This window comes from Procambarus clarkii, chromosome 54 (genome assembly GCF_040958095.1).
Source record: "Procambarus clarkii isolate CNS0578487 chromosome 54, FALCON_Pclarkii_2.0, whole genome shotgun sequence".
In the NCBI taxonomy this organism is placed as follows: Eukaryota; Metazoa; Arthropoda; class Malacostraca; order Decapoda; family Cambaridae; genus Procambarus; species Procambarus clarkii.
The window spans coordinates 13,251,416-13,265,662 of NC_091203.1; the positions used below are offsets into that span (position 1 = coordinate 13,251,416).

The window sequence follows — 14,247 nt, forward strand, 5'->3', positions numbered from 1 at the left end:
ATCAGCCCTTGAATAGTAGGCTGAGAAGTGAGTTCTGGCTACTAGGTACGACATATATATATATATATATATATATATATATATATATATATATATATATATATATATATATATATATATATATATATATATATATATGTCGTACCTAGTAGCCAGAACGCACTTCTCAGCCTACTATGCAGGGCCCGATTTGCCTAATAAGCCAAGTTTTCATGAATTAATTGTTTTTCGACTACCTAACCTACCTAACCTAACCTAACCTAACTTTTTCGGCTACCTAACCTAACCTAACCTATAAAGATAGGTTAGGTTAGGTTAGGTAGGGTTGGTTAGGTTCGGTCATATATCTACGTTAATTTTAACTCCAATAAAAAAAAATTGACCTCATACATAATGAAATGGGTAGCTTTATCATTTCATAAGAAAAAAATTAGAGTAAATATATTAATTCAGGAAAACTTGGCTTATTAGGCAAATCGGGCCTTGCATAGTAGGCCGAGAAGTGCGTTCTGGCTACTAGGTACGACATATATATATATATATATATATATATATATATATATATATATATATATATATATATATATACATATATATATATATATATATATATATATATATATATATATATATATATACATATATATATATATATATATATATATATATATATACATATATATATATATATATATATATATATATATATATATATATATATATATATATATATATATATATATATATATACATATATATATATACATATATATATATATATATATATATATGTATATATATATATATATATATATATATATATATATATATATATATATATATATATATATATATATATATATATATATATATATATATATACATACATATTGGGCTACATCGGATATATATATATATATATATATATATATATATATATATATATATATATATATATATATATATATATATATATATATATATATATATATATATATAGACATATTTCGTCTTTCCTGTAGACATATATTATTAAATATGATCGAAAAAGTAAGATTAATAATTCTAACACGAATTTTCTTGATCTTTCGTACATTCCTTTTCACTGTTGGTGGTAATTCAAAAATCAATTCTCCAAAATTCATTTTTATTTCTAGTCTGACGCGACACTTGAGCGCGTTTCGTAAAACTTATTACATTTTCAAAGACTTTAGTTTACACATACACAACTGAACAGAACTTACACATCTCCGATTTGTTTATATCTACATTTGAGTGAGGTGGTATTAATAGGGTATTAAATTCATCAACACAAGACAGAACACGAAACAATGGGTATTGAATGGAAGTGATTGTAGAAAGCCTATTGGTCCATATTTCTTGATGCTTCTATATTGGAGCGGAGTCTTGAGGTGGGTAGAATATAGTTGTGCATTAATTGGCTGTTGATTTCTGGTGTTGACTTTTTAATGTGTAGTGCCTCGCAAACGTCAAGCCGTCTGCTATCACTGTATCTATCGATGATTTCTGTGTTGTTTACTAGGATTTCTCTGGTGATGGTTTGGTTGTGGGAAGAGATTATATGTTCCTTAATGGAGCCCTGTTGCTTATGCATCGTTAAACGCCTAGAAAGAGATGTTGTTGTCTTGCCTATATACTGGGTTTTTTGGAGCTTACAGTCCCCAAGAGGGCATTTGAAGGCATAGACGACGTTGGTCACTTTTAAAGCGTTCTGTTTTGTGTCTGTAGAGTTTCTCGTGAGTAGGCTGAATGTTTCTCATGTTTAAACTAAAGTCTTTGAAAATGTAGTAAGTTTTACGAAACGCGCTCAAGTGTCGCGTCAGACTAGAAATAAAAATGAATTTTTGAGAATTGATTTTTGTATTACCAACAACAGTGAAAAGAAATGTACGAAAGATTGAGAAAATTCATGTTAGAATTATTAATCTTACTTTTTTGGTCATATTTAATAATATATATGTATATATGTATATATATATATATATATATATATATATATATATATATATATATATATATATATATATATATATATATATATATATATATATATATATATATATATATATATATATATATATATATATATATATATAATGCACAACTTGCCTAAACACTCAAGAGAAGTTATACAACCTTAGAACACTTTCCCACCAGGAGATTCGAAACCTAGCCAGCACAGAAGCCTGACAACAACTGGCATAACTGGTATGCCTTTAGCCCACTGCACCACGACTCAGACCCTTAAAAGAGATGGTAATTTCACGCTATTTCAATCCCCAAAGATCACCACCTCCCAAGGGCAACTAGAGCATAGTGAGGGGCTACTCACGTTCTTTCATCAAAGTCCTGTTAATTTGGGAGAACTCTGTGTCTATGCTTAATGCACAACTTGGCTAAACACGAAAGAGAAGTTATGCAACATTAGAACACTTTCCCACCAAGAGATTCGAACCCTAGCCAGCTCAGAAACCTTATAACACCTGGCATAACTGGTATGCCTTTAACCCACTGCACCAAAACTCAGACCCTTAAAAGTGATGGTAATTTCGGGCTATTTCAATCCCCAAAGATCACCACCTCTCAAGGGCAACTAGAGCATAGTGAGGGGCTACTCACGTTCTTTCATCAAATTCCTGTTAATATGGGAGAACTCTGTGTCTATGCTTAATGCACAACTTGCCTAAACATGCAAGAGAAGTGATCCAAATGAAAAAGACATGAATGCGTTATGTATTTCATATTCTTTAACATTTAAGATTTATGCTCTCCTAACATTTTAATGGATATCACTCAGAGGTCTTTTGTCGATTCTGTGTTGGCATTTGTGTCCTCGCTGATTGCATCGACTGCACACAGCTTTCACCTTCTTAATCACCGTCAATTAAAAAGGTGGATCATGCTGTGAAATCCTAGACCTGGACATACTCCATCTATGGAGTATGTTCCACCCTCTTGTATGAAGCTATGTATGTATGTACGTTCTCCCACCTTCTCCACGCCTACATACTTCATGAATGGAGTATGTGCCTTGGTATTCAGGAAGCAGACATCCAGAATTCGAAGGATCTTAAATAATCGATGTACAAGACTAGTAAGCTGAGGTGTACCTATTAAGGGACTGCAGGACAGCCTTCTATCTAAGCCCAGTGGCGTCAAGGAGGGGTGCCACTACCCATATTGATTTTGCAGGAGGATGGATAGCTTGAATTGAGATTACGATAGAGGGTGATAGCTGGAGGGACATTCCCCGAATTCAAATTCAAACTTTATTCATACCTGGTTGATACCTGGTTGATGGGGTTCTGGGAGTTCTTCTACTCCCCTAGCCCGGCCCGAGGCCAGACTTGACTTGTGAGAGTTTGGTCCACCAGGCTGTTGCTTGGAACGGCCCGCAGGCCCACATACCCACCACAGCCCGGCACTCCTTGAAGGAAACAATATAGTTTCCTCTTGAAGATGTCCACGGTTGTTCCTGTAATATTTCTGATGCTCGCTGGTAGGACGTTGAACAACCGTGGGCCTCTGATGTTCATACAGTGTTCTCTGATTGTGCCCAAGGCAACTCTGGTCTTCACTGGTTCTATTCTGCATTTTCTTCCATGTCGTTCATTCCAGTACCTTGTTATTTTACTGTGCAGATTTGGGACCTGTCCCTCCAGTGTATCTCTCTCCTCTCCTTTGTAGTGAGTACATTTTGAGAGCTTTGAGTCGAACCAAATAATTTAGGTGCTATATCTCGTCTATGCGTGCCGTATATGTTCTCTGTATTCCCTCAATTTCAGCAATCTCTCCTGCTCTGAAGGGGGAAGTGAGTACTGAACAGTACTCAAGACGGGACAACACAAGTGATTTGAAGAGCACAACCATTGTGATGGGATCTCTGGACTTGAAGGTTCTCGTAATCCATCCTATCATTTTTCTGGCTGACGCAATACTTGCTTGGTTATGCTCTCTAAACGTTAGGTCGTCGAACATCATTATTCCCAAATCCTTGACACGCTGTTTTCCTACTATGGGCAATTTCGATTGTGTTTTGTACCCTGAATTATGTTTCAGATCCTCATTTTTACTGTATCTGAGTACCTGGAATTTATCACCGTTAAACATCATGTTATTTTCTGCTGCCCAATCGAAAACTTTGTTAATACCTGTTTGTAGTTTATCAATGTCTTCAGCTGAGGTAATTTTCATGCTAATTTTTTTATCATCTGCAAAGGATGACACGAAGCTGTGACTTGTGTTTTTGTCAATATCTGATATGAGAATAAGGAACAGCAGTGGTGCAAGGACTGTACCTTGAGGTACAGAGCTTTTAACTGTGCTCGGACTCGATTTTACTTGATTGACTGTTACTCTTTGTGTTTTGTTCGACAGGAAATTGAGTATCCAGCGTCCTATTTTACCAGTTATACCAATTGACCTCATTTTGTGTGCAATCACTCCATGGTCACATTTGTCGAATGCCTTTGCAAAATCTGTGTACACAACATCTGCATTATGTTTTTCCTCTAATGCCTCAGTGATTTTGTTATAGTGGTCAAGTAGCTGTGAGAGGAATGATCTTCCTGCTGTAAATCCAAGTTGGCCTGGATTGTGGAGGTCATTGGTTTCCATGAATCTAGTGACCTGACTCCTGAATACTTTCTCAAATACTTTTACTATGTGGGACGTTAGTGCAACTGGTCTATAATTCTTTGCCAATGCTTTGCTACCACCCTTGTGTAGAGGGGAAATGTCTGATGCTGTAAGCGCTTCTGGTATTTCCCCTGTGTCCAAGTTCTTCCTCCACACTATACTGAGTGCCTGTGCTACTGGCACTTTGCATTTCTTTATAAATATTGATTTCCATGAGTCTGGACCCGGGGCTGAGTGCATGGGCATAGTATCAATTTCTCTTTCAAAATCTGCCACGTTCGTGTTGATATCAGTTATATTTACAGGTGTTTGAGTATCATTTGAGTACTACATATATAGTAGTACTTTTATAATTTGGATACTTTACATAAAAAGCACAGCTATTAATTACATAAGACATTTTCACAAAATGAATAACATGTAGACATTGGCATTATCAGAATCAGAAAGAATTGGTAACAATTTAAGCTAATCATTTCAATGCCGGCTGCACTTAATACGAGTTTGGCAATCTACATAAAAAATTTCATTTAGGCATCAAGATAGGGATATTTAACACGAATTAGAAGGATTATATATTGTAAAGACATTATATATCACAAAATTAGAATGATGAAGCAGATAACAGCAAATTTAATATAAATTAATCATATGGCGTAGAATATTTATGTTCACACTCTGCATCAACAAAATCTGGCCCTATCCTCGCTCAAAATCTCTCCAAACACTCATTTCATTTAGCATCAATCTGACTTCATTAAACTCATAATGCATGTCAGTAATCCATCTCTCACTCTCTGTGCAACCTGTCCTCTTAAAAAGAACGTCGCTTTTGGCCGTTTGCCAGTATGGCCGAATTTGGACGTAATTTGAAAATGAAAAAAAAATGGAAAATAAATTTGGGATTTTTTTTTCAACAACAATAAGTTAAGGGTCCTCTGATAGGTTAGGTGGGCAGGAAATTCTTATAAAGTTTCAAAACGTTATGAAAAACGTTAATTTAAAGTGTCCTCTTATAACCTCTCCGCGTAGGCCGGACGACTCAAACAGAAAACGGAACAGAACGTCACTTTTGTGAGTCGATTTCATTTCAAATTACGTCCAAATTTGGCCATAGCGCGCATACCAGCCAAAAGTGACGTTATTTTTAAGAGGATGGGTTGCTCTGTGATATAAGTCCTTAATTATTCCAAACATTCAGTTGGGGTCAGGCATTACCTGTATACTGTTTTAAGTGTTCCGGTAAGGCACTATGTATTATAAGGGTATCGTACCAGCTGAGGCCACATTCACTGACTCACCTGGTGTTGCTGGATCCCATGGAAGTATGTGCCGTTTGTGAAGGACTATAATTGAAAATTTTCTTTATTCATGCACTGAGGTTTCGTTAAATAAATAGGTATACTAGAGATATTCAATTGTTGTGGGGCTGCATCTCAGAGAAGGTCAGAACTTCGACCTTTAGGGGGATCTCGATATATGCCTATTGTGTATAAATGAACAGGTTGCCTGTCGCTGACAAAACCACCTATAATTCTTATTATAATAACAACTGTTCATTTGAGTGTTAAAGTGAGTTTTAAAACACAATAAGTATAGCGTCAGAATTATAAATAAAACCATTTTTCAAGAAGGAAATAGAGGAGTTTGTCTCAAGTCTGCCTCACCTTCACTCCTCGACACGGAAGATTTTACTGACGCCTTTGAGATAAATTTAGCTCACATGCCTTCTAACCACAGCTAATTTGTCAAACAGAATGGTTAATTTTATTGTGCTTATTTGAGATAATCTGTAGAGCCTTGCCGGAGAGATTGGGGTGTGGTGAGCAAATGTTTATGGAAGGATGGATGGATGGGTGTGTTAATGTTTAGGATGGATGTGTTGACGTGAGATTATGAGTGAGACAAATGTGATGTTGGTATAGTGTGGATAATATTAGGTAATGTGTGAGGTGTGGTAATGTGAGAGATTGATGAAAAAGTGATAAAATGTGTGGGATGCGTGAGATATAAGGTAGCTATATTATTGGTGGGGTGAAATAGCCTATGCAATGGGTGTAGTGTAGTGTGGGTGAAGTTATCTGTGGAACTGGTGTTATAAAGTATAGACAAGGTGACTTCTGGGATAGGTGTAGTGTAGGGGGTGAGGTCAAGTAGTGATGGGGAGAGATCAAATTAGTTATAAGAGGGCTAGAGCTGGCATTGTTTAGGTGAGGGATAAATTGTGGGTTCTCGACCTAAACGAGCGGCATACTATTCAGACGGGTGCAATTTTTTCGAAAATTACGTTGTAGAAATGTTTTATATCATCATATAATTATAATATAAAATGACAGAGGTGATTACACGGGTGAAGATATATGTTTTAAGGAGGCATTAGATTAGTTTATTAAAAGTTGTGAAATAACAACCAATAATTTTCGACTAGTTGTATATGAAAAGAGCTGCAATTGTTCCAAGTCTCAGTACTGCAGGCTAAATAGAAAGGAGATTTTTTTTTGTTTTTGTTTTTTTCAACGAATAATACACATTTTCAAGTGTGTATATACAACCACACGTTTCAGATATAATCTTTCTATGACACTTTTTTGACACAATAGCATATAGTTTTACAAATTCTGACACAAGAGCATATAATTTCACAATTTTTGACACAACAGCAAATTTCATATACAAGAATATAAATACAGTTCTTTTCTGCTAAATATTATATAACTGTTCTTGTGATTTTTCATATATAGGGGGTTTGTGATTCTGGTGGCTGCCACTTGCGCTTCTGAGATTGCGAAGCGAGATGCGGAGCCCAGTTACGTGACGAGCAATTACGGTAGTGCTTTCCATGCATACTTTCACTGTTTCCACAATGGAAAGAGGTCTGCCGAGCCAGAACCATCATACCCAGTTTATTCCTACGGCCAAAGACATGGTTATGGCCGCCATTTCTACAAGAGGTCTGCAGATCCTGAACCATCCTACTCAGTCTTCTCTAATTACGGTTACCGGCCACTAAACACTTATAGCAACCACCTTTACTAGACTTCTGCTGATCCAAATGACACCATCTATACCTACATTTAGGCCTATGGGAAACCAAACCCTTTCAACAATAATTTTCACACTATGAGGCCTACATGACAAACAATTGCAAAGATCGCACCATCATCATGACATCAATGACCTGAACTACATTTTTAATGGTTGCAGCATGATCAATGTTGCTTTGATGAGTGTCATGTTGTACAGTAAAGAAATATTTATATATAATGACTTTAAATCTATTATTAATTACCATTTGTACTATTATTAATTACAATTTGTATCAATAATATCCATTTGGGAACATGACGCTGAAAGCGAATCAGTTATGTTACTAGTTGGTTGACATGGTTAAGATGTCTTAACACTACTCTCCTCTCATTATACTATGCCCTAATCATTTCTTATCTTACATACGGTATCTGTGCATGGTGTTCAACCACTGTAAATTACCTAAAGCCCATCATCGCTCTGCTAAAAATTGTTATCAGAACTATAACAAGCTCATGTCTGTTGTCTGAAGACAACACACACAGCCCCTCTGTTCAAGTCCCTTAACATGTTAAACATACATTCGCTCCACACATTCTCATGTGCTGTTTACACGTACAAATCCTTTCTCCTAACTGTTAATCATGATGTTAAACTTTTTACTTGATAGGTGTAACAGAACCCCCTGAACACCTTACCAGAAATAAATATCTCTTGCATATCCCAATAGTCAAACTAAATCTGTGCAAACATTCCAAGCAAATAAAAGAACCCAGTCTTTGGAACTCAATCCCTAATGAATATTGTCCAACCATCTATACCTATATTTAGGCCTATGAAGCATTATTCAAAAGTAAAACCAAAAAGTACCTAGTTTTATCCTCATTGTTTCCTACCTTGTGCTTCAAACTCACGCTATATCTTGTACAACCCATTTCCCCAATATTAGTACTTAAGACATATCTTCATCCGTGAAATCACCTCTGTCAATTTATGTTGTAGATATATGCTGATATAAAATATTGCTACAATGTAATTTCGAAAACAAAATTACATTCTTCTGCATAGTATGCCACGCGTTAAGGTCAAGAACCCACAATTTGCCCCCTCACCATATCAATGCCAGCTTTTGCCCACTCATAACTAATTTGATTTTTCCACATCACTACTTGACCTCACCCTCTACATTACATCTATCCCAGAAGTCACCTTATCGACACTTTATTACACCAGTCCCACAGATAACTTCACCCACACTACAGTACACACTCACCCGGGTCTGGTAGCTGAGCGGACAGCGTGCAGGACTCGTAATTCTGTAGCCATGGTTCGATTCCCGGACCAGGCAGAAAGAAATGGGGAAATTTTTTTTCACCCTGGTGGCCCTGTTACCTGGCAGTAAATAGGTAACTGGAAGTTAGATAGCTGTTCCGGGCTGTTTCCTGGGTGTGAGTGTGTGTGTGTGAAAAATCCTAGTAGTTAGTAACAGTTGATTGATTGACAGTTGAAATGCTGGCCGAAAGAGCAGAGCTCAACCCCCGCAAGCACAACTAGGTGAATACTAAACCTATTGCATAGGCTATTTCGCCCCACCAATATTATGGCTACCCAATGTCTCACTCATCCTACACATTTCGTCAATTTCTCACCACTCTCTCACATTAACACACCCTTTACATTACCTAACATTATCCTCAATATTCCAACACCACTTTCGTGTCACTCGTAATCTCACCCCACCGCACACAGAAATCACAATAGCATGATGCATCAAATGAACAAATCCAAAAAGGCCGTGACGAGGGTTCTAACCTTCGTCTGAGAGGATTCCAGACGCTTCCTTGCCTTAATCGACTGCCTCAGTCGATTAAGGCAGCGTCTGGGATTCTCTCGGACGTAGGCTCGAACCATCGTCACGGCCCTTGTGGACTTGCTCATCTCACCACATCCATCCTAAACATTATAAACACCCATCCATCCATCCTTCCAGAAACATTTGCTTACCACACCCCTAACCTCTCCGGCAAGTCTCTACAGACCATCTCAAATAAGCACAATAATATTAAACATTCTGTTTGACAAATTAGCCGCGGCACGAAGCCATCAGAGCTAAATTTATCTCAAAGGCGTCAGTGAAATCTTCCGTGTTGAGGCGTGATGGGCACACTTGATACAAACTCCTGAATTTCCTACAATTCTTGAAACATAGTTTTTATTGTTATTCTCATGCGTATCCTGACAAATTCTAAGTAACTATACTTAATGTGTTATAAAACTCCCTTTAACACTCTTATGAACAGTTATTTATTATTCAATACATATTATGTTCTTTTATTCTATTATCCACATTTTTCCTCTCTTTAATTTATACGATATATACTGCATCTTGAGGTTATCTTGAGTTGATTTCGGGGCTTAGTGTCCCGAGGCATAGTCCCGGATCATACCTCCTTTTTGTTGTCATTGTGGCAGCATGTTTACTCACAGCATGAGTGGCGCTAGGCACTGTTCCTGATATATGTAAATGAACTTCAAGAGGGAAAAGATTTATTCCTTTCATTGTTTGCTGATGATGCAAAAATTTTGAAGAGGAAAAAGACGGCGGAAGATAATATGAGGCTCCAAGATGACCTAGACAGATTGAATGAATGCTGTAACAAATGTCTACTAAAGTTCCACCTCGAGTAAATGCAAGGTCATCAAACTATACAGTGGAAACAGGAGGTCAGACACAGGATACTGAATGAGAGATAAAGTCATTCATGAAACTGACAAGAGAAAGATCTAGAAGTTGATGTTACACCAAACCTAGTCTCCTGAAGCCCACATCAAGAGAATAACATCTGCGACGTATGCGAGACTATTTAACATCAGAACTGCCTTCAGAAACCTGTGTAAGGAATCATTCAGAACTCTCTATACCCTATATGTATGACCAATCCTGGAGTATGCGGCCCCAGCATGGAGTCTGTACCTTGTCAAGCAGAAGACGAAGCTGGAAAAAGTTCTGAGATATGCCACTAGGCTAGTCCCAGAACTAAGAGACATAAGTTACGAGGAAAAGCTGCGTGAAATGAACCTCACGACACTGGAAGACAGAAGAGTAAGGGGAGACAAGATCACTTCATACAAAATTCTCAAAGAAATTGACAGGGTTATCTTGAGTTGATTTCGGGGCTTTAGTGTCCCCGCGGCCTGGTCCTCAACCAGGCTGCAACCCCCAGGAAGCAGCCCGTGACAGCTGACTAACTCCCAGGTACCTATTTACTGCTATGTAACAGGGGCATAGGATGAAAGAAACTCTGCCCATCGTTTCTCGCTGAAAACCGGGATCGAACCCGGGGCCACAGGATCACGTGTAAAGCGTGCTGTCCGCTCGGCCAACTGGCTCCATTCGGGTAGATAAAGATAACTGTTTTAACACGGGTGGTACACGAACAAGGGGACACAGGTGGAAACTGAGTACCCAAATGAGCCAGCCACAGGGACATTAGAAACAACATTTTCAGTGTCAGGGTAGTTAACAGATGGAATGCATTAGGCAGTGATGTGGTGGAGGTTGACTCCATACAAAGTTCAAATGTAGATATGAAAGAGCCCAGTAGGCTCAGAAATCAGTACACCAGTTGAGTGACAGTTGAAAGGCGGTACCAAGAGCCAGAGCGTAACCCCCCGCAAACACAAATAGGTGAGTACAGTGAACTAGCCCTCGTCGGCTGATATAAATTTTTTCGTCTAAAATTGTCAGTAATATATTTCATCAACACTCAGAATACACTACTGATAAACTAATATCACTTTAACCTTGCATTAATGCGAGCTTGTAGTAAAATTATCATATATTACCCTTATTTGCATCAGAGGAAAGAACCGACAATATTTATAAAATGGATGCTTTGGCTCGGCGAGTCGTGGCCCCTTCCCATCCAACTCTATTCCATCCAGCTAACGTCTGTATAGAGTATACATAAAAAAAATATATTTTTTTATTTTATTTAAATATAAATATTTAATTTTATTTAAATATAAATACATTTAAATATTAAAAATATTTAAATGCTGACATCTCAATCTGAACTTACTGTATTGTATTTGATAGGAAACTGTTATGTAGAATTTAGTTTTTGTCAAAATGTTATTAGACATGTAGTGTGTTCTTAAAATATACGTCTATACATCGCATGCCTCCTAAAGCAAGCATACAATTTCTACGGAAATCGTTTCATAGGTTCAGTACCAAATCGCAATATATACAAATATTTTCTCTATAAAATTAATTAATTACATACATCTTTTTTCATCAATATTATTGACGGAAGTTAATATATTCTTCCAGATATATTAACCATATCAACATTAAACATCTTAACCATGTCAAGCAACCGGAAACACATTGAATCGTTTTCAACGTTATGATACCACAATGATATTAATGATGCAAATGATAATTAATAATAAACTTAACAATTATTATATAGATTTATTTCTTTGCTGTACAACAGAACACTCAACAAAATAACATTAAACTTGTTGAATAATTTAATGCATATTTCAGCTCATTGATGTCATAATGATAGTAATCCTGGCGATGAGTGTGATCTTTGCAATTGTTTGTCGTGTAGGCCTCGTAGTCTGAAAATTATTGTTGAGATGGTTTACCATATAGTTTGATTTCCCATAGACCTAAATGTAAGTAGAGATGGTGTCATTTAGGTCAGCAGAAATCTAGTAGTAGTGGTGACTATAATGGTTTAGTGGCCGGTAACCATAATTAGAGAAGACTGAGTAGGATGGTTCAGGATCTGCAGACCTCTTGTAGAAATGGCGGCGATAACCATGACGGGGAGCGTAGTAGAGAGGATACGATGGTTCAGGCTCTGGTTCGGCAGACCTCTTGTAGTAATGACGATCATAACCATGTCGAAAGCCGGAGGAATAAATTGGGTATGATGGTTCAGGCTCTGGCTCGGCAGACCTCTTTCCATTGTGGTAACGGTGACTGTATGCTGGGTAAGCACTACCGTAATTGCTCGTCACGTAACTGGGCTCTGCATCTCGCTTCTCAATCTCAGAAGCGCAAGCGGCAGCCGCCAGGATTACAAGCACCTAAATATGAAAAAACACACGTACAGTCATATAATATTTAGCAGTAAAGTACTATATTTTCATTCTCGTAAATGAAATATTCTTCGAAGAGACTACTACTTTCCTTGATATTTTATGTAATACATTACATTAAATATTAACCAATATCAGAGAGTCCGATTGTTAGTGCAACTTACCAAGAGCTTCATGGCTGAAAGTTGGTTAGCTGTGGCCACAGCTGAGCGAGTGTGTCTTGCAGCAGTGATGCCGGGCTTTTATACCGGAGTCTTGAGTCCTTGAATCGTATCTCAATGTTATAGTGACGTTCCACTGAGAAAGCTGTAATTAATATGTTTCTTATTTCTTTATTTCATTATTTTTTTCCATATATAATCAATTACATATTATACTATAAGATTTTCCTTTAGGTTAACAAATATAAAACCCTAGTTAAATGTTAAATATTAAATATTTAATATGTTTTACTTTTCGTTAAGACAATGCACTGTTTACGATTCCTTGTTAATCTTAGCAAGTACTGCATACTTGGTATATACAGGGATAGTTTACCTTGGTAAATATTTCCATACTGAAATATGATTAGTGGTTGGCAAGTAATCTCATGTTGTAGCTTTAGTACTTCCCTCGGTTTAAAAGTCTTAAACCTAACTTTATTCCAACATGTGCTAGACTTTTCAAGTAATATAGTGTTAGGCAAATGTAAGTATTATTGCGAATTTGGTAATACACTTTCATAAAATTTACTGACTGCATTAAAATATTTTTTTTATTAATTCCAGGTTTTACTGTTTCTTTGAATTACTTTTCAAGTAATTAAAATTTAATTGTAAATATTTTTTTAATTAATTTGAATTAAATAACAAAAAAAATTACTAATTTTATTAGGCAATTTATAAATTATAATGTTATTAATTAATTTAGTTAATTAAATTAATGATTTCATTTTTTATAATTAAAAACTAAATATCAATTTTTTATATGTAATAAAATTATATATAAATTATATTAAGTTATTGATTTAAAAATCAATAATTAATTATATTAACTTGAATTTATCTATATATCTCTATTTATTGTTCATAATATGAAATTTATAAACTTTTATGAGCTCATGAATGTTTCTGGAGATTATCTACTCTCATCAACTACATACATATTTGATAGTATATGCTAGCTAGCAATAAATTGCTAGTACAAAGCTAGCAATATGTTAACGTAGAAAAACGCCAACCCTGTTTTGTGTCTCCGAGAGGCTACAGGATCCAGTAAGTTCAGTAGAACTTCGGTTTCAACTCTTTTAGACAATGTCGTAGCTCAATCGATAAGGCAGCGTCTGGGATGATCTCGGACGTAGGTTAGAATCCTCGTCACGGACCTTGTGGATTTGTTCATTACAAGGTTCTCTGCATATATAAAGTTTGAAATAAAGTTTGAAATGTGTATAAAATAATACCA

At 36.3% G+C, this 14,247-nt stretch overlaps 1 protein-coding gene across 1 annotated transcript; it reads right to left on the reverse strand.

The window, feature by feature from the left end:
* Window positions 1–12,411: 12,411 nt before the first annotated feature.
* On the reverse strand, window positions 12,412–12,980 carry LOC138352680 (uncharacterized). The gene is made up of 2 exons (XM_069305256.1): window positions 12,969–12,980; window positions 12,412–12,792 (listed from the first exon to the last, which is right to left on the reverse strand). Exons 1-2 carry the CDS (start codon window positions 12,978–12,980, stop codon window positions 12,412–12,414), a joined length of 393 nt encoding a protein of 130 aa, XP_069161357.1.
* Between the last annotated feature and the right edge of the window lie 1,267 nt (window positions 12,981–14,247).